Genomic DNA, 26342 nt, shown 5'->3' on the forward strand with positions numbered 1-26342 from the left:
CATGAAACAGCAGCTTCAGGTGCCTGCATCCATCATAAATATTCATTTTCTATTAAATATTCATTATTTGTTTGGTTTTTAAAGTGGGATGATCCCGGTTTGAACTGTTTGAACTGGATGCCAGTGCAGTCCCTGTCATGTTGCTATGCTACATGTTAGCATTTCTGCTTTTCTATTGTGCGGCATGGATCTCACTTCTGGTCGACAAGGGCCGCAGTCCTGCAGGTTTTCAGTGTCTCCCTGCTCCAACACACATGAATTTGATTAAATGGATCCAACAGCCTACAGAGTTCTGCACAATGACTCATTAATTTGAGTCAGGTGTGTTTGAGCAGCTTTAAAAGCCTGCAGGACTGCGGCCCTCGCAGGACTGAGAAAAATCTTGGTGGACCTAGCGGTTTATTCCAGGTGTCCTCAGAACTTGGAATTCTGAGGAATTTTTGCCGTAAATGACGAAGTGATCTCCTTTTTCCAAATGCTGATCTTGTAAGTTTTAAAGGACCCTGAGATTCAAGATTTAAAGATGGCTGCGCCCAGTCCCAGTTGTAATCCATTGTTGTCTTTTTTACAATTCTTTTTAATTTAGTTTGTGTCTGTTAAGTTTCTAGTGTAAACAGCAGCGAGTTGTCATCGATAGTCACGTTGTTACGGCGGGTTTGTTCGTAAAAGATTGGATTTATATGGGGGGGGGGCGGATCAATAAATCTGGCTCATGGTTAATCGTGATTATAATTCCAGCATATCTAAAATTAAAAACTTCCAGCCTTCGGATCGGAGTGGGATCCAGTGTTGCTGATGATTTACTAACAGGAAGACACAGACTGCTGTGAGAGCAACAAACAAACAAACATGAACTAGCTAGCTAGCAACACAGCAGAAAACATGATGAGAAACCCCCCCCCCCCCCCCCCCCCCCGTAACCTCCAGCCAATCAGAGACTTTAAATGTGACACGTCATCAATCACTGCATTGAGAGCTTCTGATGCATTCAATGACTCTGTTAATGTCACTACTACAGAATCAGAGTAGTTTTATCTCAGCTGAACTGATTCTGTAACCACGGTAACAGTCTTAACATGACAGTTACATGTAACGTGTTCCAGTCTGATCCAATATGAACGATGATGACCAATATAAACAATACAAAACTAATATATTAAATGTTTATTGATTAAAATTGATTAATGATTATGATGAACATAGATGATTAGAGCCGGTCCACCAATCCTCTGCTGGTCTGTTCGGTTTGATTTTGGCTCAAACTAGAGTTTTCCAGATACAGTGTGTGCAGAATTATTAGGCAAATGAGTATTTTGATCACATCATCCTCTTTATGCATGTTGTCCTACTCCAACTGGTACAGGTTTGAAAGCCACTCCGACTCAGACGCCAGCAAGGTGGAGGTGGGGTACTGGTATGGGCTGGTATCATCAAAGATGAGCTTGTGGGACCTTTTCGGGTTGAGGATGGAGTCAAGCTCAACTCCCAGACCTACTGCCAGTTTCTGGAAGACACCTTCTTCAAGCAGTGGTACAGGAAGAAGTCAGCATCGTTCAAGAAAAACATGGTTTTCATGCAGGACAATGCTCCATCACACGCATCCAAGTACTCCACTGCGTGGCTGGCCAGAAAAGGTCTAAAAGAAGAAAAAATAATGACATGGCCTCCTTGTTCACCTGATCTTAACCCCATAGAGAACCTGTGGTCCCTCATCAAATGTGAGATCTACAGGGAGGGAAAACAGTACACCTCTCTGAACAGGGTCTGGGAGGCTGTGGTTGCTGCTGCACGCGATGTTGATCATGAACAGATCAAGACACTGACAGAATCTATGGATGGCAGGCTTTTGAGTGTCCTCGCAAAGAAAGGTGGTTATATTGGTCACTGATTTGTTTTTGTTTTGTTTTTGAATGCCAGAAATGCATATTTGTAAATTTTGGGTTGTTATATTGGTTTCCCTGGTGAAAATAAATAAGTGAAATGGGTATATATTTGGTTTTTGTTAAGTTGCCTAATAATTATGTACAGTAATAGTCACCTGCACACAGAAATATCCTCCTAAGATACTAAAACTAAAAAAGCCCCACTCCAACTTCCAAACATATTCAGCTTTGATATTTATGAGTCTTTTGTGTTCATTGCGAACATAGTTGTTGTTCTACAATAAAATTAATCCTCAAAAATACAACTTGCCTAATAATTCTGCACACCCTGTAGAGATGCTCAGACATCACACTCATCTTTTTGCTATTTTTATCATCATGGCTGGAATCGTTTTATTTATCTATTTAATGTTTGGTGCTGTTGTTAATTATCTTCTCATCTTCCAGTTCTTTTGTGTGATTTTGTGATACTAGTGCTACTGGTCTTGACCACATCTGGAACACATCTGGAGAGCACCACACAGCAGTGGTGCTGACGGCTAGCAGCGGCCGAGGGCATCAGTGTTTATCACCACACCATCGTGCAACAGCCACTTCCTGTTTGTTTTCCTTTTAAAACTTCTCATAAATCAGCTCGTCTTTCTTTTTCTTTTGACCCCAGGTGCCCAAACTGTTGCTTGCCACCATGGTGCTGCTTCTTCAACAGAAACAACAGAACATGTCTGATGCATTTCAGCAGAAATATTTGAGTAGAGTTCAGCTGTAAAACAAGGCTGAGATCCAGAAGATGCTTCATCTGAATCTCTGTCAGTGTGTGTCCTGATACGTATCTGTGGCTTTGTTCGGCGTCTGTGTGGATGTGTGGGTGCAGCAGTGACTGTGATTGTCTGTGGAGTGGAGCTGTTAATGACCACTGCAGCTCCTGCTTACCAACGATGCTGCAAAGACTCCTCACTTATCTTTTAATGGGATTTATTCAAATTGCCAGCGATTGCTCGGGGAAATTTTTTTCCCCTGCTGCATTCTAGGGTTTGTCAATGCCAATCAGTTTAGTAATTCAATTATAAAAACGAGCTGGGGGGACCAGGGGAAGCTTTGGGGTGTCGCCTGGATCTATTTTTATAGCAACCCGTTGCAGCTTTATTGGATTGTAGTGAAAGCAGCAGAGAAGGACAAACAGGAAATTACAGGAGGAGGCAGACAAAGAGCTCAAACACTAGATTTGAAGGTGTGACATTGAAAATATTATTATTATTACTTCTCACTAAAAAATTCATGTTTTTGAAACTCTCTAAACATATTTCTATTTGTTTATAAGAGAAAAACACAAAATATAAACAGCAAATACAGATGTTCACTGGAAAGCTGCATCTTTATGTAAACGAAAAACCTTGAAGGATTTCTTTGTGCTGTGTTTTTTTCAAAGCAGGATATTTTGAAAAGGCCATTGGCTTCACACGTTGTAATCTGCAACATTCGCATTCAAGCAATGTCCTTGCTCAAGGAGCAGAAGTAGGTCAAGGTCTAAAACAGCTTCCAGCATCCCCATCGACCAGTTTGATGTCTCAGTTCAGCTTCTTGCTTGTTTTTTTCAGAGGTAATCTCTATTATGTCGTCTCACACAGAAATAAAGTTATAAAATCTGATTTCGGAATGATTAAATCTTGTTTTTCATCTTCAAAGGTACAAATTTGATTCAAGATAACTTCCCGAGCTTCAGCTCAGTTTTTATTCTAACTGAATCACATGAATTGATTGGAGTCACAAATCAGAGCTAAAGGAAGCTGCTAGCACGAGTTTTAGACACAACAGATAAACAACAAGTCCTCTAAAAGAGACCAAACAGGTGCTTTTTTTCTACATGACCCATAAAAACATCCTTTAAACTACCGCTTCTACAGATGACAGGACAAACATATGAACATCAGTTTTTCCTTGAACAAGCCAGCGAAAGAAAGATGGACGACAGATACGTCCAGCTTTTTTCACTAAGATGTGACAGCTGTGTTGTCATTCAGGGTTTAGTCAATAACACGATACTTTACTAAAAGTTTTAAAATAATGGAAAACATGGGAATAATATACATATCATTGAAGTCTGGCATTCTCCTGACTAGTTCCCTCCCCATGGAGAGCATGGCTGGTGCATTTAGATTCCTGGGTTGGTGCATTTAAACACGTCTCTGCTTCATCTGTTGTCATGGGAGTGGTCAGAGGATGTTCAACAGAGCCATATTCTCAGAAAATGTGTCCTAGAGGTTGTATCTCAGTAGAAGCAGATTCAATGCTAGAGCACCCCTGCAGCCTCTTAACTAAGGGTTCCCGTTAATAAGAGACAGTTCTGTCTTCAGCTTTTGCTTGTTCAACATGGGGTTTGCCCTCACAGTGGCATTTAGAGCCTCAATGGAAAATGTGCATCAATGCTGCTCAAACATCTGTGCTTCTAGTGTGTGGCACTCAAAAGGTGATGAGTGAAAGAGAAGCTCTCTCTGATGTGAGTCAGGAGCTTCTTGCTACTGATGCTGAGATGAGTCTCTGAGGGCAGACCAACAATTTGTTAGTACATCTAAATATCAACACGTATGGTATCAGAACTCATAAGAAAATGTGGCTGTATTTCTTGCAATAAAGTTATTTTTCAACAGTACAACTTCTGTTTATCACTATGACAAAGTTTCTATTGAGAAGAATCATCATGCTCTGCTCGTACCTTTTTGCCTGCACGCTGCTTGTGAAGCTCTGGAGGGCATGTTTGATGAAGACTGCATCAATGCTCTTCTGCAGTTTCTAGTGCAACATGTCAACACGAGGCATGATTTTGTGAAACAGCTGCAGAAAAAATTAAATCCTCATCCTGCAGCATCCTCAGGAAGCCAGATGCCTCTCTCAATGTGCTGCTGTTGAAAGAACCAGATGCCCTGAGGGTCTCCGACCTCTGTATGACTTCATCTAGGTTCTCATACAGTGTTGACACTTCTGCTATCGAAGTTCCATCTTGTTGCTGAAGCTCTTGGTAATCTTCTTGCAACAATCTGGTCAATAATGCTCATGCAAAAACTGTTAATACCGCCCAGATCAGAAAAAAACCCAACTCGCTGCTGGACATGAGAAGTGGCTTGCTACATAATCAAATTCAGATGATGTGCATAACAGTGCACATAATGGGCTTTTTTAAAATGCTCATGGATCTTTTGCCCCACACCAGCCTGCTCTCCTCTCATCACACTGGCTCTATTGTGTGCTTGCTCTATGAGTTTCTCCTTCACCACCAGAAAACAGGCCGTTCAGTCTGTCCAGCAGTACGCTAGCAGTCCTGTTTGAAGTTACATCCACAACAAGAAGAAACTCAAAAAGCGTTCTTGCATCGTATGCTGCACATCAACATCACCACGAGCACCAACTGTGTTGAAGCGCCGGTGGTTTCATCAGTTTGGATGGCTACTACCTTAACAGGCTTGACCCCCTTTGTAAAGCCACTCCTGACGGCAGCTAGCACACACTCCAGAAGCTCGTTCTGCACCGTCTTTGACGTTCTCTTAAACATGATGGGAGCAGAAAAAAGGCATTTGGTCCACATAATGTCCGGTATGTTTGGCCTTAAACAGGTCGGTTCTACCACAACTCTGAATGTGAAGCACAGAGGTGGGAGTATGATGATATAAAGCTACAACTACTGTCTGATAAGATGACTCCTGGTCTGCAGAGGGGTTTATGTTTTAAATCAATGACCAAAATTATGCAACATTTTCTCTCAAAAAAAAAAAAAAAAAAAAAAAAAAAAAAAGTGAAAACTAACCTAATTAAGTCTGAATGTCACTGGGTTGGTTTAAAGAGAAACCTCCTCTGACAAAAAGCATCTGAAAAGTTCCTGAGGGGGATCTCTGAGGAAATTAGTATGCATGCATTGGCCTTCATACTGAGTCTGTTATCAAAAACAAAGATTTGAAGGAATAAAAGCTTTAAATTCCTGCAGTTTTCTTGAGTTCCTGGAGTGGGACTCACATTTTCAATGAAGTCTATTGAACTCAGCTGAAATACCAGATCATGAAGAATGGTAAAAAGTATGCTTTGTGGACCTAAAACTGCAGGAGCACACAGCATTTCTGGGGCCACCCGTGGAGGTTTGGAGGGAGCTTTTATTAGAATGCATGAGTCTCCGCCTTGTAATCTGGTTTCCACTGAGACCTGAAACTCGTCTCCATAGTGGTAGAAAACTTTGGAAATAAAAGGAAAATACTCAGTTTTCTGTTTCACTAAGTTCCTGCAGAGCAAAAGGCCTTAAAGTTAAATTTGCTGATGGAGAGAAAATGTTTCCTCTGCTGTTGGACTAATATTTTCGCCTCATTATCTGCTATTCTGTAGGTTGCACTTCCATATGAACACAGAAACAGCACATTCAGCTTCTCCCGGCTGGGTGTGAGGGCAGGAAGGACATTAACTGAGCTCCCTCCTCCAGATGTTGACACTAGCAGCTTGGTTGCTGCAGCAGGAGGAAGTTTCTAAATTGTGGTGGAAGTCGACAGGTTGTCCGAAGCGATGGGAAAATGGGCTAAAATCAGGCTGGAGGTTACTTCTACATTTACCTCCTGCCTCCCACCCCGAGGAGCTGCAATTTGTCTCTTTGACAGGCTTGGAGTGGAGGAGATGCATCACGAAGAGATCAGCAGGAAGAGACTCATTAACAGCTGGATTTAACACAAACGGGAGAAACGACTGCTTCCCAAACAGATTCATGATCCTCCTGAAGGATGGAAATACCGAGTTACTGCTTTCATTTATTGCTTCTTTCCATCCTAGCCAGCAGCAAAAGCATCAGCTGTTTTGGCAAATTAATATTTTTATTTCATTATTATATTCATTTATAAATATCTTTTGTTTAGTTTTTTAACTTATATAAACATTTATGAATAACCATGAATGTATAAATTAATATATATAGAAGTATTATGATCATTTATATTTGAAAGGTTTTATGTATTTATAAACATTTTATTAATGTAATTTTTTGTTATTAAGAATTTATTGAAAATTTTTAGATCTTTTAGTTTAATATTTTTCACTTTTTAGTTTTTCTCAATTGCTAAGACATATTTCTCGAAAGCTTCTCTTCTTTTTCCAAAACCCAGTTTTCAAGCAACATTCCCAAAACCTCAGACTCTTCTTGCAAACCCAAAGTCTCGCCTCAAGACAGTTCAATCTGCCCAAAACTGAGCCGTGTTGTCAAATCGTGCCCCGAGTCAATCAAAATGAAAAACATGACTGAGCAGTCACTAAACACTACATAGAAAACATAATGCTCAGGACATGAAGCTATAGAAATAAATGGTTATTGTTCACTGTAGGCTAAATGTTGCAAAACAAATAACTTGCATTTAGCACTTGTATACAACAGGCCTACGTAAAAATAAAGTACAAACATACAAATGAGACGTGCATTTCTCAGCCACAGCATCATTTCTCTGTACTGAGTCAGGCCACAGGACTTCATCCACATCACAGGCCACATTTTGTCTGGCCAGGCAACAGGGGAAAAAAACCTTGGCATGCCATACCCAGGCTTGGCATGCCTCCACACCTACATCACCATATTGTAGTTCCAACCTGGAGGGTTGTGAAAACTCACATTGTCCCAAACAACAGCATAGATGGGATGCTCATCCTGCTGCCCTGACAGAGCAGCTCACATGTGACTGAGGAAAATGAGGAGCAGGTGAGTTTTGTTGAGTGTTGGTTGTTGGTTTTGTTGGGTGTCCACCATCATGCCAACCTTCACAAGTTGGCATGATGGTGGACACCCCCACAATTGCTGATAGCAGCACACAATGTGACATGGCCACCATGCCTCTCTGGGACACCAACAATGGCCCGTTGGCCAATCACACTACGGCCTCTCCTTCTCCTTTTGGTGAGATTAACTTGCAGTTACAGAAATATACATGGAATACTAGGCCTACAGTTAGACTAATCCTCCATTACAATACTACAGTGCATTGGCACAGTGATGTACTGAAACATATTTCCTTACAGTATACTGTGGTACAATATATAGTATAGTCATGCAGAAACTGGTGTTAACATTTACATACTGTAATGTCAAAAAAGGTAATTACCTGTTCTCTAAATCTTTGGATTATGATGGACACAGTGACACACAGTGAACCGACCCACATTCGAGGTCACATTCTGGACCTGGTTATTTCAGGGTGTGGATATTTCTTTTGTTGCGGTCACTGACTCGGCCTTGTCTGACCATTTTAGTATTTTGTTTGATTTACTGATCACTCAGAATGTCCAACCAACCTGCTCCTCGGTTAGGAAGAGGTACATTAATGAAAGAACAAGTGCTAAGTTTGTGGAGGCCATAGCTATGTTACCAACAACCAGAGCAGAGTCAGTTGATGGACTCCTGGATCATTTCAATCTGAAAGTCTTGAATGTAATGGATGCTGTTGCACCGATAAGAATCAAGAACACTTTGAGCAAACAGAAAACACCATGGAGAAACACCACTGTGGTTACCAGCCTAAAAAGAGAAAGCAGAAAAACTGAGCGGAAATGGCGGAAAAATAAACTTCAAATTCACTATGAGTTGTACAAACAAAGCCTACATAACTATAACAATGAGCTGTGAAGGCCAGAGAGCTGCATTTATCTGAAATGATTAACAGGAATGTCAACAATTCTCTCTGTTTGCTATGATTGAAAAACTTACTAATCCTCCTACACAGATAAGCCCAGAGCTCCTTTCCACTGAGAAATGCAACCAATTTGCAAACTTTTTTAGCCAAAAAATTAAAACAATTAGGCAAAATATTAATTCCACACAGTCAAACAAGAAAACTAGTCTGTGTCTAAAACCCGGAAATAATTCTGATGTTATGTCTCAATTTAAAATGGTGAATTTAAAAGTCCTACAAGAAACAGTTTGGCATTTGAAATCAACAACATGCACTCTGGACATGATCCCATCCGACTTTTTAAAACCAGTTTTTACCTCAGTAGAAAGTGGTCTCCTACTGATAGTTAACAGCTCACTGGCATCAGGCATTTTTCCCAAGTCACTAAAGATAGCTGCTATTAAGCCTCCTAAAGAAAAGGACTCTAGACGCCTCTATAATGAACAACTATAGACCGTCTCTAACCTCTTTTATTTCCAAGATTATTGAGAAAGTTGTATTTCACCAGCTTCATGACTTTTTAAATGGAAGTGGAAATCTTGATAAATTTCAGTCCGGCTTCCGACCTCATCACAGCCCTGAAACAGCTCTGGTCACAGTGTTAAATGACATTAGGTTGAATACTAATTCTGGTCAAGTATCAGTCCTGGTTCTGGTCTAGTATCAGTCCTGGTTCTGGTCTAGTATCAGTCCTGGTTCTGTTGGATCTCAGTGCTGCGTTTGATACTGTAGATCACAGAATCCTGTTGCATAGGCTGGAAAACTGGGTTGGACTTTCTGGAGCGGTCCTTAACTGGTTCAGGTCCTATTTAGAAGGCCGGAGTTATTTTGTTACGATCGGCAGCTATGAATCCGAGCGAGTGGCCATGACTTGTGGAGTCCCCCAGGGGTCAGTCCTTGGACCTCTTCTGTTCAACTTGTATATGCTCCCTTTGGGTAAAATATTACAGAACTATAACATTAGTTATCAAAGTTATGCAGATGATACACAACTTTATGTGTCTCTGTCACCAGATGACTGCAGTCCAATAGACTTAATGTGTCAGTGTCTGGAGCAAATAAACACCTGGATGAGGGAGAATTTCCTACAATTAAATGAAGACAAAACTGAGATTATTCTGTTTGGTAGCAAAGACAAGAGGGTCAGCATTGGCAAACACCTGGAGACTCGGGCTCTTAAAATCACCAACCAAGTTCGTAACCTGGGAGTGTTGATAGATTCAGATCTGACTTTCAGCAGCCACATCAAAGCTTCACTAAGAAGCTTTTTACCGTCAACAGAATTAAAAGTTTAGTCTCCCAGAAAGACCAAGAGAAACTCATCCATGCATTCATCTCCAGTAGGCTGGATTACTGTAATGGTTTTTTAACAGGACTTCCTAAAAAGAGCATTAAACATCTGCAGCTCATCCAGAACGCTGCTGCTAGAGTTTTAACCAGGACTAAGAGATCTGAACACACCAGTTTTGAAATCTTTACACTGGCTTCCAGTCAGTCACAATAGATTTTAAAACCCTTCTGATTGTTTACATCCCAGAATGGTTTAGGCCCAGAATACATCTGTGCTATGTTCAGAGAATATAAACCTAGCAGAGCTATTAGAGTCAAAGACTCTGGTCAACTAGTCCAGACCAGAGTCCAGACCAGAGTCCAGACCAGGGTCCAGACCAGGGTCCAGACATTTAGCTGTTATGCTGCAAACAAGTGGAACAAACTGCCAGAGGAGATTAAACTTTCTCCAAATGTAGACATTTTTAAATCCGTATTAAAAACATTTTTCTGATGTGCCTATGCATGAAATCTGCACGTTAACTTTTTAACTTATCTTGCTTTTAATCATTTTAATGTCATTTATTATTTTATTGTGATTATGTGTTGATGCCTTTTACTATTTCTAAATATCTGTAATGTCTTTGTTTTATGTAAAGCACTTTGAATTGTCCTGTACATGAAATGTGCTATACAAATAAACTGCCTTGCCTTTTTCTTTGTCTTCGCTGACCACCTCGACCTATCCATTGTAGTCTCTCACAAACCAGGACTCTCTGAACTGGCTTATATATGTTCCCTCACATCAGTAGCCGCAAGTGTGATCCGTTTGAGTTGTTCTGTTCAACCGGTGACACCTGTGCTTTAATTGTGTTTGACTTACCTGTGCTCACCGTTATGCAACACAGGAGCATCACAATGAAAACGTGTTGGCAGGTTGTGTCTAAACACGTGAAAAGTGCTTGTGGTTTTGCCAAAAGAGTGACTGATTCAGTCAGTGGGTTCAGACAACAGGGTTTAGTGTTTTAGCAATTGAGAAAAACTGAATGAGAATATATTGAATAAAATATACATATTAGTATATGCGGTGGTGTGATGGTTAGCACTGTGGCCTCACAGCAAGAAGGTCACTGGTTCAAGCCTCAGCTGGGGGGAGGTTTGAACAGCGGCCTTTCTGTGAGGAGTTTGCATGTTCTCCTCATGTATGCATGAGTTCTCTCCAGGTTCTCCGGCTTCCTCCCACCATCCAAAGACATGCATGTTAGGTTAACTGGTCACTCTAAATTCTCCCTAGGAGTTTGGGTTTGGGGACCTGTCCAGGTGTACCTGCCTCTCGTCTGTAAATTGCTGGGATAGGCTCCAGTTTCCCTGCAACCCCTAATTGGTTGAAGTGTTTACAGAAAATGGATGTTTGTAAATTTTCATTCAAAATCAGCTTCGCTCACTGAGATAATGCAAAATTCTGATTTTTGATGGTATGAAAAATGCAGATGATGCTGATGACACACAAACAAACATTACACACAAACTTTTCCTCATATGAACTTATTAGACAGTAACAGGAAACACATGCTGAAAGGATGCTAATTACCACACTGAACATTTCTGACTATTGAACTTGTTGGGTGGATTTTTTCTCATCCACAGACTCAGTAAAATGCAACATTAATTTCTGATCACAGATTCATATTGTGACAAAAAAAAAAAAGATTAATAATAAATACAGTTTTTACTAAGAGGGCATACTGTAACCTAGTTTGCAGAGGCATCTGTCATCAGTGGACAGAGGAGGACGTTAACCCCACACAGACCCACCAGTCTGACCCACTTCAAACCTCCTCTGCCTTAAAAACACACTTTTAAAAACACACTCTGCTTCACTCGTTCCCCTCATCTCTTCCACGGAGGCTGTGACTTTTAAACAAAGTCGTTCCCAAAGTGAATTCGAAGAACCTGCAGAGGTCCTTGATGGGGTCCTCCGGGGTCCGCCATATAATGTGAGGAGGTTTCATGACAGTTTTCTCTTATTGGCCATAATTTATCTGCAGAGTGAACTAATGAAATGTGTCTCTTCACAAAGCCTGCAGAGAGTCTTGAATTCCTGCACTATGTAATCACCAACAGTGTGTGACTGGGTCGGATCTAATGCAGCGTGGGTTTGCTGGTCTTAAATTGGCTGGAAATTCCTGGGAGAAAACAGGAAGTCAAGCTAAGTAATATAACCTGAAGTCTCTGTCTTGACATTTTCCTTAATGATGAAATATGAAACAACTCATTTATAGCGTAGCTGCTCCCTTAGTGCAGGCGATATCTGTCTGTCAGTCATCACAATGAAAACTTCACATCATGAGGGGATTTCTGAGACTTTTCAACTAAACTGGGAGGACGTTTGTCATGTTTACATAGACGCAATTCTAAGACTCATCTAGGTCAGAATGACGAGCTGTGGGTGAAAAAAGTCCCAGACTTGGGACAGAAGTGCTGAGATGCTCTTTTACAATCTTCTGAAACACAGTAAAGAACTCTAATCAAATGTAAAAATGAGAGTTCTGCAGTCTAGATGAAACAAACTGAGATCCACAGGGTCTGATGGACGTTTAATGATTAATGATTGCTGAGTCTGTTTTCTGTCACAGTGACTGTAAAGGCAGCTTTTAACACAATAAACCACTCCATCCTCAGTCTGCTCTGTGTAATTTACACAGACCTATGAATCATTCACACAGAAAAAAAGCTCAAACTAAACGGATGAACCAGTTTTATGCCATTTCTTTAGTTTCATGTGTGTAAACAGCAAAGGTCCAAGAGTTTGACGGACAGAAAACAGGATTTTAGCAGCAACAAGATGATTCCCAAAGAGCTGTTGGCTGGAAACATGGCATATCTGGTGTGCAGAAACTGGACAAGCAGAGGACAAAGAAGAAGAGTCAGGACTATAAAAGCACATGATCCAGACCTGAAAGTGGTGTCCTGAAGAAATAGGAACAAATCCAGCAAAGATTTGAACCAGGGCCTGAGAGATGCATCTAGACCTAACATATACATGCTCCAACAAAATATGTTCTCATAATTATGCTGATGACACACAAATCTACACAACCATTTCACCAGGTGACCATAGTCCGATCCAATCACTGATCAGATGCTTTGAGCAAATTAATGACTGGATGTTCCAGAACTTCCTTAAAAGTTAAATGCAGACAAAACTGAAATAACAGTTTCTTGATTAAAAGTCAGCTTCAAACTGCTCCCAGAAGACTGGGAGTAGTTTTGGACTCAGACTTGAATTTCAGCATCACTTTAAGATGGATGAATATCTGGATTACAGGAATGATGACTCAGCAGGATTTATTCGTTTATCTTTCGTAGTCTAGACCAGTGGTTCTCAACCATGGGGCCACGGCCTATGTTTGGGCCTCGAGCGCTACCAGCAGGCTGCAAAAAACTTTCAGTTTTGCAACTGTGGGCCATGGTAAGTTATCAATAGAAAATACATGACAAATCACTTATCCATACAAATTTCAGTTGCAATGCAGCTTCCCACCACTTGATGGTGGTAATGTGTCAAGTTCAACAAACTCCAATAGGCAGAAGAAGACACTCAGCTAGCCGCTAGCCTGTAGCACAGTTATGAAGATGTATTTAAATAAAAAATTATTAAGACAAAAATGGTCCCAAACCTCCTAAAAGGCAAAATGTTGCACAAGACCAATCCAGTTCATTAAGTACGGTTTATAAACAGTGGTAACAAGACTCTGTATGGAGTGTTAGCTAATGCTAGCTAATGCTATCAATCACTGAAGCTCTGAAACCCTAAAAGATTAAACAGAGATGCTGGAATTTTTAACTAACGAAGAAAATGAGCCACAGATGCAGAAAACATCTGTCATATCTGGTGACTCTTAAACTTATTCTAAGAAAAGTTTATTAAATAAATTTATTAATTAAACTATACATTTGTTTTATTATTTGGGTGTATTTTATCGCTGCATCATTTTATTGATCACATTTCCATCTGTTTTTTTTTTTTTTTTTTTCTGTAGTAAAATCTAATATTTAGTAGATTTTCTGTTAATAATTCTGACTTGAGCTTTTAGAGCCTGATTTCATTCCATGAATTATCAACCTATTGGGCATCTTGTTGTATGTGCAGTTCCACATACATGTGATATATAAATGTCTTTGTGCTGGTCTCATTGCACCATGTCATATTTTACAGTGGATTTGGTTTAGTTATTCAATACAAATGACAAGTCCATCAGACAGCTGAAGTGTCCAGAACGAGGGGCCAGAATGCTGTTCCAGTCCTCACTAAGACCGGGAACGTGGATCATAGAACTCCAGTCCTCACTAAGACCGGGAACGTGGATCATAGAACTCCAGTCCTCACTAAGACCGGGAACGTGGATCATAGAACTCCAGTCCTCACTAAGACCAGGAATGTGGACCATAGAACTCCAGTCCTCACTAAGACCAGGAACGTGGACCATAGAACTCCAGTCCTCACTAAGACCAGGAACGTGGATCATAGAACTCCAGTCCTCACTAAGACCAGGAATGTGGACCATAGAACTCCAGTCCTCACTAAGACCAGGAATGTGGACCATAGAACTCCAGTCCTCACTAAGACCAGGAACGTGGATCATAGAACTCCAGTCCTCACTAAGACCAGGAACGTGGACCATAGAACTCCAGTCCTCACTAAGACCAGGAATGTGGACCATAGAACTCCAGTCCTCACTAAGACCAGGAACGTGGATCATAGAACTCCAGTCCTCACTAAGACCAGGAACGTGGACCATAGAACTCCAGTCCTCACTAAGACCAGGAATGTGGACCATAGAACTCCAGTCCTCACTAAGACCAGGAATGTGGACCATAGAACTCCAGTCCTCACTAAGACCAGGAATGTGGACCATAGAACTCCAGTCCTCACTAAGACCAGGAACGTGGATCATAGAACTCCAGTCCTCACTAAGACCAGGAACGTGGACCATAGAACTCCAGTCCTCACTAAGACCAGGAACGTGGACCATCGACCTCCAGTCCTCAGATGTTTACACTGACTTCTAAATCCTGCTGTTTTTTTTATAAAGACCTGAATGTTTTGGGACCAAAGTAAATTCAGGATCTTCTTTATGAACCAACCAGATTCCTCAGGTCATCAGGGTCAGTTCTATTTCCTGTTCCCAGAGTCAGACGTGAATGTGGAGAGACAGAGTTCTGCTGCAGCGTTAAATCAGTGTTTAAAATGTTTGTTTTTGCTTCCTTTTATCAAGTAAAGCTTATTTTTACATCTCGTTTCATTCATTCACTTCAAACATCATTACAAATCAACTGTTAGTCCCTCACTAACTTTATTTTCTTGCATTTAATTTATTCTATTTGAGCTTTTTCTGTCTTTATTTAATTTCCTTTATTTCTTTTAAAAGTTTGTTTTGATGTACCTTTTAATGCTTCCTTTGGACCTGCTGTAATGCTTTTATTGTTTTATGTAAAGCAGAATGAAGAATAAAGCAGAATTGTCTTGTAAATAAGACGTGATATACAAATAAACTTTTCTTCAGCTGAGCCATCAACTGTTGGTTAACGCCTCATCAGAAATGGTCTCCATGGAAGGTAAGAAGCCAATCCTAAGGAAGGGAAGAGAATCTGCTGCAGCCTTCAAGCTGTCATTTAATCAAAGCTTCACACTCAGAAGCAAGCTCTCTGGAGGGTTTAAGGCTTTTTTGGCTTTGCATATGACTGCACACCAGAATGAAGGAGGCACCAATAACACGACTTTAACTGCAGTAATCAGTAATTTTCCAAGACAGACATAGAATAGAACAGAGATAATTGGAGCCATCATTAGCTTCAGCTGCTTAATAAACAGCCACCGCCAGAGAAATCATTACTATTCGCCGATAACAGGGCTTAAAAATCCATGCTGGTGTTTTCTTTTAATTCTCTCCACAGTCTAATGCATATTTACACCTGAATCTGAGTTTTGAAGGAATAATTTAGAATAAGAGCCAATCTACCCAACAAGAAATTCAAAACTGGGAAATATAATACCGACTCGGCTCACTGCATTTAATCCAAATTTGACACGGGCGGTAAATGAAAGAAACCAACAGAACCTGAAACACAGCAGCTTGCAGAAATTACCTCTGGCATTCACTCATTTTCTTTACCTTACAGGACAAAAGGAGGAGTTAAGTACTGCTTTGGGGTACATTCCTGTCCTTTTTTTTATATATATAAAATCTGATCTGATTATCTGATCTGTAATTAGAATTTTAACACTTTTATCCTGTTTGGTAAAACTTTAAATAGAGCTCATGTAAATGTATGCATGTTTAAACCATATTTAAAATGGCTTTCCACTGTTTATAGCTTGCACGGTGACCTCTGAGGACAACCAGGAGAAACTATAATTCTGATGGTCTCATTTACATAAACAGTGTCATGGTGCGGTGGAGGTGATGAAGTGGACCCAAATGCAGGATTCAGAGGCAGGAGCCAGATGGACTGCAGGAATAAAAGTTTTAATCCAGAATCATGTAAAAACTTACAGGTGGAAACAGAAGAGAGACATGAGGGGGAACCACGACGGATGATCTGACAACCAAGAGCTATAAATGCAGAGGTGAACGAACAGGGAGCAGGTGAAGCAAATGAGCAAATCACACCAGGTCCACTAAATACGGAAATAAAACGGAATGCAACACGCCGGGGAAGGAACTTCAAAATAAAACAGGAAACCAATCGATGAATCAACAGGACTGTAAAACTAAACCACAACCACACAGACCTGCTGTGAAAACATAAAACTGTAAACAGGATCCAAATATCGATACCAAGGCCAGTACCTGTATCATTCGATACCAGAGTGAAGAAATCTATATTTTCTTGCAGAGGGCTTTGGGGGCAGAAAACCAAAGAATGTGAATGAAAGTCAACCAGCAGTAGGTTTAGCTTTTGTTTGGCTAATTTGCACCGTTTACTTTTTTTTCTCAAACAATTGTGTGATAAAAGGCAATAACAGAGTTATTTTATTATTTTGTTCCATTTTTTATCATCATCATCATCATCAAACTTTATTACAGACTCGTAGTCCAAAACAACACACAACACAAAACAAAAATACAATAAAATACAAGAAAAAAAAAAAAACTTACTTAGGGCAGGCCTTGATAAATGTACAGCACACACCCTACAGAAGACATCTATACCAGTGTCTCCATAACTGAGACTGGTAGCGTGTAACACTGAGTCTTACATTAGTCAGGCACATTATGATAGAATTACAACAGTCATTGACACGACAAATAAATGTATACATCAAATTCCTTAAAACTGCCTGAAAGGTTTTAAGCCCTGATGACACAAACAACTGACTTGCACTCTCCCATCTGGGTTTCTTCAGTAAAAGTCTGAGACAATCATTATACGCCACATTCAATTTGCGCATGCTTGCTCTTTTATAATTTGACCACAGATGTGAAGTGTATAAAGGTGTACAGCTTTAAACAATGTCTTTTTCACCTCATCTGTACATGGACCAAACCTCCGGATGAGCATGTTAGCCTGTGCATACACCAGGCGACACTGTCTATAGATGTCCGCATCATCAGTCAGATCATCAGTAATAACATGACCTAGATATTTACATTTGTTACAAACAGACAGAGTATTCCCACATAATGTAAACTGGGGAAATGTCAACCCTTTATCATCTTTTGTTCTACTGATCATAATGACACTCTTACTGGCATTATAAATGATATCATGTTCCATGCCATACTCAGAGCAGATGTTGAGAAGGTCTTGGAGACCAGCACTACCAGGACTGAATACAACAAGATCATCTGCATACATTAAATGATTTACAAGAGTCAGGCCAATACTACAGCCAGTTTTACATGCATTTAGTCTCTGTGACAGTTCATCCATAAACAGGTTGAAGAGACCAGGAGATAAAATCCCTCCCTGCTTCACTCCATTACTAACCCCGAATGGAGCTGACCAGTTACTCCCCCAACTCACCTGCATAACCTGGTGAGTGTACCAATAAGCCAGTATTCTCAGTATGTACTGAGGGACACATCGCTGACTCATTTTAATAAACAGCTTCTTATGATTGACACGATCAAACGCTTTGGACACATCAATAAAACACATAAGCACAGTAGAGTTCTGACTCCTATATTTTCTCACAATTTCTTTCAAAGCAAAGATACATAAGTCAGTACCATGTTTAGTTTTAAATCCAAATTGGTTATCTGAGGTATTAATTAGCCCTTGGATCCTACTTAACAGAATCTTTTCCAACACTTTGGACAAAATACTAGCCAGGGCAATAGGCCTGTAGTTGTCTGAACTACCCACTCGACCAGCTTTGTCCTTAATAACAGGGACTAGAGTGATAGACAGCAGTGAGTCAGGCAACACACCATGGACCATGCAGCTGGTAAAGCAGAGGGCCAGGAGAGGAGAGAGTCTAACACTGGCATGTTTCAGGTGCTCAGCAAACACACCATCCTCACCACATGCTTTGTTGTCCGGCAACTGTTTTATGGCCTAATACACATCATGTGCTTTAATAATTAAATGTTCATTTGGATCAATATTACTGCTTATAATCTGCTCACTTTGAATACAGTTAAACAGAGCACTGTAATGCTGACGCCAGCGATCCAGTATCTGATCAGGTCCAGTAATGCCATCTATAGTACAGGGCAGGGACGCCTTGTTACTATTGAGAACTCTTATTTCTTTCCAGAAGTCTATGACATTTTTAGTTAACAGTTTTCCAGCCAGTGACTCAGACCTCATACTCTGTTCATTTCGCCTGATAAACCGGACTGCATATTTGTACCTAGCATTAGTTAACTTTTTATTTTCATAGACAGGGCCTTGCCTCGGTCTACCAGCCAAAGCCCACTCTGTAGTAGCTTCCCAGGCCTGCTCATAAAACACTGCAACATACGTGTTCCACCCAGGCATCACACTATTTTTCTTAGTTCTACTTTTGTAAAGGGGTTTTCCACATTCAACCAAAGCTTTTACAATATCATTATACAGTGAGCAGACATCCCCTTTATGGGTCATACTGGTACAATTAACATCAGTACATCTAATTGCCTCATATGGCAAAATGATGTTGTTTAATAGTTTGTCTGTGTTAATATAGTACGATGTAAGGTCTTCCTCAGACAGAGCTGACCATTCAAGCTTCCCTTTGTTCACGGAGCCTTCATTTTTAGACAATACAGTTAATTGTTCAACATTTATAATAAATTCGACTGGTATATGGTCACCTGTAACCACACTATACAAAACATCCATAAACTTAATAGAGGCATGAGCATCTGATGTACAAATACAGTGGTCCAGCCACGATGTAGTGTGCCATGCCTCACTGATATAAGTAAAGCTGTCAGTTGGCAACAGCAATTTACTTGACAAGATATAATTGTGATCCTCACAAAACTGGACCATATGTTTAGCAAACAAGGAATTCATATCTGTAATGTCAGCATTCATGTCACCCACTATATAAACACAAGGGGAAGCACTACTTTCAACATATGAACTTAACCAGGCAAGCTTATTCAAGTACTCATCTTCATTCTGCTGGCATTCATATGGAGTGTATACATTTAGCAAAATAAATTCATTATTGGCACATGTAAAGTGTACTCCAATACACCAATCAACACCCATTCTAACAACTGTAATGCATTTATCAAGCGTCTTTCTCCAAAGTAGTTATGTTATTTTATATTGTTAAAAAGCTTAAAATTAAATTTCTTAGTTCTGCCATTCAGTTTGTTACTAAACATTATTTTTATTTGACAAAAATATTTTACTATGTTTATTATAATTATAATCATGATCAATAATTGAGGGTAAAATCAGTAAAAGATTGTGAAATTTCAAGCAAAAAGTATCAGTATCGCATCAGTATCTTATCGGTATCGACGATATTTGCCCTGGACCTGGTATCGGATCAATACCAAAATTTGCAGCATTGCTCAGCACTTCTGTACAACCTGTGATGTTTGTCGTATTTAAGATGCTCCTTTTTTCAGTAGTTATGTGATATCACAGCAGAGCTGCAGCTGAAAGAAATGACCATAGTTATGATTCTGAGTAGTTCAGGTACATCTCTAGGACTGAGATGGCTTTTTATTCATGACGCTCTATAACACACCTGGCAGCGCTATCATGCCACTGCTTCCTAAATTATTTATCACGGTTCTTTTGCAAGTTTAAACAGTTGTTCCAGAGAAAATCCAATAAATTCAGAGCTGTCCAAGCACAAGAGTTAAGCCCTCTACGCTGCTGGAGCGGCATCGATATCATCTACTCTTCAGAGGGGCGCTTTTAATATCTGCTCACTGACCTCCAAAGAGCCATTAAATTCTCCTTTATCCACATATTCCCTCCCGTCTGTGTGTCAGGCTGGAACGTACCAGTCAAGTGACATTCATAAAAGCATGGAAGGAATTCTCAATGAATGAATCATTGAGATGACATCATAAAAGGCTCAACCTGCTAATTCCTGTTCAGACGTAATAAAAAATCTGAAGTGTTTTTTGTGCTGAGGCTTTTGGTTGTAATCACATTGACTTAATCTTGTTTTATGGAGGTCAGAGAGGGTTTAACATCTCATCATGAAGGAGGCTCTGTTGATGGGAATTTCAACCCCATCATTCAGTTTAATTAGCCAATTAATCAGGTAAAGTTAATGATTTTCATACTCTATGATTTTGGATTTTACTATAATTAAAAAGTTGTTTAAATCTAAGAAAATTTTACCCGAAACCAAAAGACAAAAATGATTGTTTTTCTTCTGTAGTGAAATTTCAGGTGGTTCAATTATTTGATGTAGCTCTTAAATTTCCCTTAAAGAATGTTGTTTTTCTTTGTTAAATAAAACAAGCAATGACAGGCAGCTATCCCACACCATCCCACCTCCTCCTCCATGCTTCACAGTGCAAACGACACCGGTAGATAAACGTTACCATGACATATAACGCCTGGATATTATTTAGATTTTTACAAACCAGACGAAACACTGAGACGACGGTACCCCAGTGAGATGTTATGGTGAATCCCTAGATGCTAATAAAGCTAGCACAAAGAACAAAACACCTAATAAACACACTGATATTAAAAAAGTTTCACCACAACTCTGCAAGGTTAAAAGTAATTACTATTCATTACAAACTTTTAACGGTTGTAATCTGTACAGAGTCATCTAGGAATTCTCACCACTCAATGACGCTTCAGTATCTTCAGCGTCTTTCATGATTTCTTACATTTTTTAGCAGGTACATCTCTCTCTGTCTTTTCCCCACCTCCTAAGCTTGCTTTAAAATAAATAAAATCAAGAAATCATCATTAGTTTTATGTGAGGGGATGGTTAAAACAGATTTAAAATATTACAACCCATTTTTTTTTTTTTACAACCCTTTAAGCTAACTGTATCTGCAACGTGGTTTTAAACTATCCAGGGAAAATCATCACATTTTGCCTAAAAGACAACAATTTAATTTACTGTAGGTCATATAATTTTATCTTCAATTGTATAACTACTAAAGTTTAGTGGCTGTCAAAGAGAAATACTTTTGTAACTTAAAATAATTTTTTCTCAATAAAATCTGCCAGTTTCCATCCCTGACAACAACCGTGTGAGATGTAGAAGGAAGCGAGTAAAGACTGAAATGATCAAATGAATCATCCCTAAGTGGTGGAAAAGGTTATAACCTCATGTTGCAACCACACTCAGTCACCCCATAGTTATTCTATTTTATGCTTTAATCTAAAAAACAGCATCACACTGAAAACAAATTAGACATGATGCCATTTTTGTCATGAAAGAAAATCTGCTGCTGTCAGGATTAATGTGATGTCAAAATGAATGTAGGAGAAGCTGATATGTGGAATACAAGTGTTGGTGGTGCAGTGTTGGAGGAGTGAGGTGCCCTTTAACAAAGACCAAGGAAGCTGATGTGGTTGGAGAAACAAAAAGAGGGCAAGGACATCTCTGCAGCTCCATCCTAAAGATAGATTGTTCCTGATCTGTCCTGTTCGCTTGCTGTGCTCGTATCTGCTATGTAGGTGGCTGTGTGGACAGAATAAATGTGTCACAGACTCGGAGAACTTGCATGTCCTGTTGCTGGAAATGATCCGACTAAATTAATAAGTATTGGTTGAACCTGATCAGAGTTCATTCTTCATGTTTGAATGTTTTTTTTTGTGTGTGTGTGTGTGTGTGTTTTTTTGTTATATTTATTTTATTTCAGACATTTGTGATTTGATATTTATTGGATCATTTCTTTCCAGCCCTTTGCAGTTTTTTTACCCCTCATTTTAAAAGTAATTACCCTCTGAAGCCCGACCCAAAACAGAATAGGGAAAAAAATAATTATTTTAATCTGATTCGACCCTTCAACTAAACGTAAAAATATTAACAAAAATGAACAAAGAGGGATTTTAAAACTGTGGTATTAACCAAAGCGTGATTTTAAGATCAGTGTATTCAAATAGTTATTTTAAAAACCACAGGATGAACCGAATCATGATTTTAAAATCAACATATGAACTGAAGTTATTTAAAAATCTTGGTATGAACTGAAGCTGTCATGGCCGAGGCGTGGATGTGGAGAGGCAGGAGGCAGACGGGTGCAGGAACAAAAGTTTTAATTAATAATAACTTCCATGTACAGGACATGATGAGGAAACATGACGGATGATCTGACAAAGGAAAGGAAAGGTAGAAATTCAGAGGTGAACTAACAGGAAGCAGGTGAAGCTAATCAGCAAATCAAAGCAGGTGAACTAATGAACAGGAAAATAAAAAGGAATGAAACACACCAGGAAAGTTAGTACAACTTAAAACAGGAAACCAGACAATGAACCCACAGGACGGTTAAACTAAACCAAAAACACACAGACCCTGACAGCAGGGTGATTTTAAAACCAAGGTCTGAACTGAACCATGATTTAAAACCATGGAATGAAAGTTTCTTTCTAATAAATCTATTTTCTGCTGTGAATATTTAAATTCCTTCTTGCTGTGTAACTTCTAACTACTGTGGGCATACATTGACCTAAATTTCTGCGTGGGACAGACAGTCTAATTGGGACATTAATGTTCCCCAGCTGACTGCTGATCTGGCCGGAGATAAGTTGTACAGTGCGTGCCAACAACTGCTCACTGAGCCGGTTATATTTCCAGATTCAGAGAGATGATGTCCACAGAAGAAAAACTAAACTCTGCTGTAACGTGAAATGTAGGAAAAGGATAATCTGAGCTACACAGTGAATACGAGGACTACACTCATCATCTTATTCATCAGGACCACCTTCTAGTACCGGGTCGGACCTCCTTTTAAATCTTGGTGTAATAGATTGAACTTTCCTCAGAGGTTTTGTTCCATATTGACATGACAGCGTCACACAGCTGCTGCAGGTTTGCTGCACATCCAAAAGCTGCTCTATCTGGCGTGCATGTGGTCAGAGGGACAGACGTGGTCAGCATCAAAGGCAGGCTGTGCTGGTTAAACCCAGGTCACGGTGGTACAGAGATGCTATTCTGCAGACCTTGTTTGTAACCAGTGCTAATTTGACTTCCTGTTGCCTTTCTATCATTTACAATCAGTCACTTAAATCCCTTTTCTTCCTCAATCTGATGCTCAGTTTGAACTCCAGCAAGCCATCTTCACCATGTCGTTATGAGTTGCTGAGATGTGATTGGCTGATTAGATATTTGTGTTAACAGGAAAATAAAAAGGTGGAGCTGATGAAGTGGACGGTGGGTCTATTTCAATATGTTTTTTCTTCTTTTTTAATAAAATGTTTGAAAAATGGCCTTTTGTGAACTTAATAGTATTAAATTTTTACCATCATAACAAACTTTTCCTGATCTACAGCTGCAGGAATCAGCTTGTTGCTGTTGTCACACATTCGTTCAGATCCAGTTAAATCATTTAAGTAGCAACAGGACTCTAGTGTCCTTATTTATTTTTTAACTTGTCCTATCCAGCACGGGAGCAGCAGAATGATGGTCTGGCTGCTGTGTTATACTCAACACATTTTCTTTGCCAAGGGGAGTTTTATGGGTATAAGGCTCCTCTTGATAATCTGATTTTTTTTATTATTGTTGTTTTTTTTTTTGTTTTTTTTTTTTAATTATAGAATTTATTTAATTTGTTGCTGGACCTGACTGCAGAAGAAAGGGCAAAAACAGGAGAATATTGAAGAGAAGTAAAAAGAAAAATAGAAAATGTGACAAAAATACAGTTGATAGAAACATCAACCCAAGCCACCCACCATAAAGACCCCCCGGACCCACCCAGACGGTGGCACAAGCCTCGGCGGGCCAAGATTGGCTGCCGGTAAACCCCGCCAGGCACCGGTCATCCAGGGCGGCCAGAGTGAAAAGCCCAGGGCCCAAAGAGCCCAGACCCCTCGTCGGGGTTCCAGGGATGTAAGTCCAGAGGAAAGCTAACATTCCTCAAGCATGTGAGCCACTGGTAGCAGTAGGCACCCCCGGAGGCCCCCCAGGGAAGACAGGCCGGGAGCAGCCATCTCCTACAACCAGGAGACACAGCGTCCGCAGCCAATGAGCCGCCACCAACCCCAGAAGGTACCACCCACCACATGCCTAGGGGGGAAGGAGAGGAGGGGGAGGAGGACAGAGGGAGAGCCCCCCTTCAAACCCCTACACCCCTCCTGCCCCCAGGCCATACCCTGGGTCTCGGGGTGGCAACCAGACAATAGGGCATGCACCGGCCTACTCCATGGCTGCACACCCAGGAAGGCCCAGACACCCCAGCACCATCTGACCCCTTGCACCCAAGTCACCTAGTAGACATAGTGCGGGGATTGTAGGAATATTACATTTAAACCATGTTGACATGTCCACACATACCTGAAGCCAGAACCTGCGGACAGGTGTGCAGGACCACAAGGCATGGAGATAGTTGTCAGGTGTGTTTTCATTGCAGTGTGTGCAGATGTTTGATTGTGACAGACCCATCCTGAACATCCTTTGTCCTGTATAATGAGTTCTATGCAGAATTTTGAATTGTATTAGTTGCATATTTGAATTCTTAGTCATTTTAAAGATGTTTAATAAAAATAAATGGTCACAAATATGTTTAAAGTTACTGGATAAGTCACCCTCCAATTTTGAAGTTGGAAGACAGATTGAGTCTTCTAGTTTAGATAATAGTCTATATGTTTTTGATAATAGCTTTGGGGCATTGAGATTCATGAATTCTGCCACCCTGATAGGTAGCTGTAAGTTTAATTGATTAATGGTATATTTTTAACATAATAGATTTAAGCTGGCGGTATTTTTAAAAAATGTAGTGCTGCTGGTTCTGTATTGTGAAGTGAGAATATTAAATGGCAGGATGTTTCCATTTTCTGTTATATGTTCTGTTTAATTCCTTCATTTTTCCATTGAGTGAAGTTTATTATCTTTTAGTTATGCAGGATGCCAGGGTTGTTCCAGATAGGTGTAAGCTTAGACAGAATAATTAAAAACTATTTTTTAGAAATTTCCACCAACCATTAAAGAGGAACTGATGTTGATGCTTTTTAAACATTGATGTGTTTTTATGGCTGGGCTGATGAATGGCAGGTCAGAGATAAACAGATCCTCACACAATACTTGCTCTACATCTAACCATGATTCATCCAGCCCGCTAGGTTTAAGCCATCTGGAAATATACTGCAGCTTGTTAGCTGAGAAATAGCAGAACTCCTGTCTCACCCATGCTCTGTGAGGAGATAAATTAAAAGATCTACAGAGGCAGAACTTTTTTTTTTTTATTATTATTATTATTATTATTATTATTATTATTATTATTATTATTAAAATAGACATAATTAAAATGACAGTAGCAATAAAACACAAAAACCACCATCCAATGATGCATTCTCCATCGTCCTTTGAATATATTTGAAAGCCTTTACCTCATCTAAGATGCACAGCTTCAGGCCCTTTGTTACTTGTTTCTAGTATAAGCAGAATTGAAAGAACAAGCATTTTTCCCAAGTTCTGTATTGAAGGAAGAGTGAATGTAATAAAAGCTTGTGAGCAAAGGCTGTAGCTACTCTGACTGGAACAGAGAAAATACCAGAAAATCACCTTTTCACCAAAAAATAAAAGATAAATAAATTCTCATAAAAGGCAGCAAAGCATCTCAGGTCATGTTGTTTCTAACACTGATCCAGCAGATATGTTAACATGGGACTGTAATAATCACAGGCTGTCCCCCCTCGCTCGGCTCCCACCACGTCGCTAACTGGGCAAACGGACGTTGCCATCGCTCTGCGTGCTGTGCTGAGCCAACTGAAACAGAAGAGCTATGCCAGGATGCTCTGTGTGGACTACAGCTCAGCATTCAACACAATCATTCTGGACACTCTGACCACCAAACTGGACACACTGGACCTACCCCCTCTCACATGTAGCTGGATTAAGGACTTTTTGACCGACAGACCC

General features: G+C 40.0%; 2 protein-coding genes across 2 annotated transcripts in view; both read left to right on the forward strand.

Annotated features, from left to right (window-relative positions):
* Positions 1–26342, forward strand: part of LOC121634100 (gastrula zinc finger protein XlCGF57.1-like) — a 540387-nt gene that overhangs the window by 296935 nt on the left and 217110 nt on the right. The gene's annotated exons all lie outside the window — the stretch shown is intronic.
* Positions 7668–26342, forward strand: part of LOC121633614 (fap1 adhesin-like) — a 75480-nt gene continuing 56805 nt past the window's right edge. Inside the window, exon 1 of the mRNA XM_041975753.1 lies at positions 7668–7788. Coding sequence (XP_041831687.1) covers positions 7668–7788 — 121 coding nt within the window. The remainder of the gene's footprint in view (positions 7789–26342) is intronic.

The sequence above is a fragment of the Melanotaenia boesemani genome, chromosome 22, assembly GCF_017639745.1.
Source record: "Melanotaenia boesemani isolate fMelBoe1 chromosome 22, fMelBoe1.pri, whole genome shotgun sequence".
NCBI lineage: Eukaryota > Metazoa > Chordata > Actinopteri > Atheriniformes > Melanotaeniidae > Melanotaenia > Melanotaenia boesemani.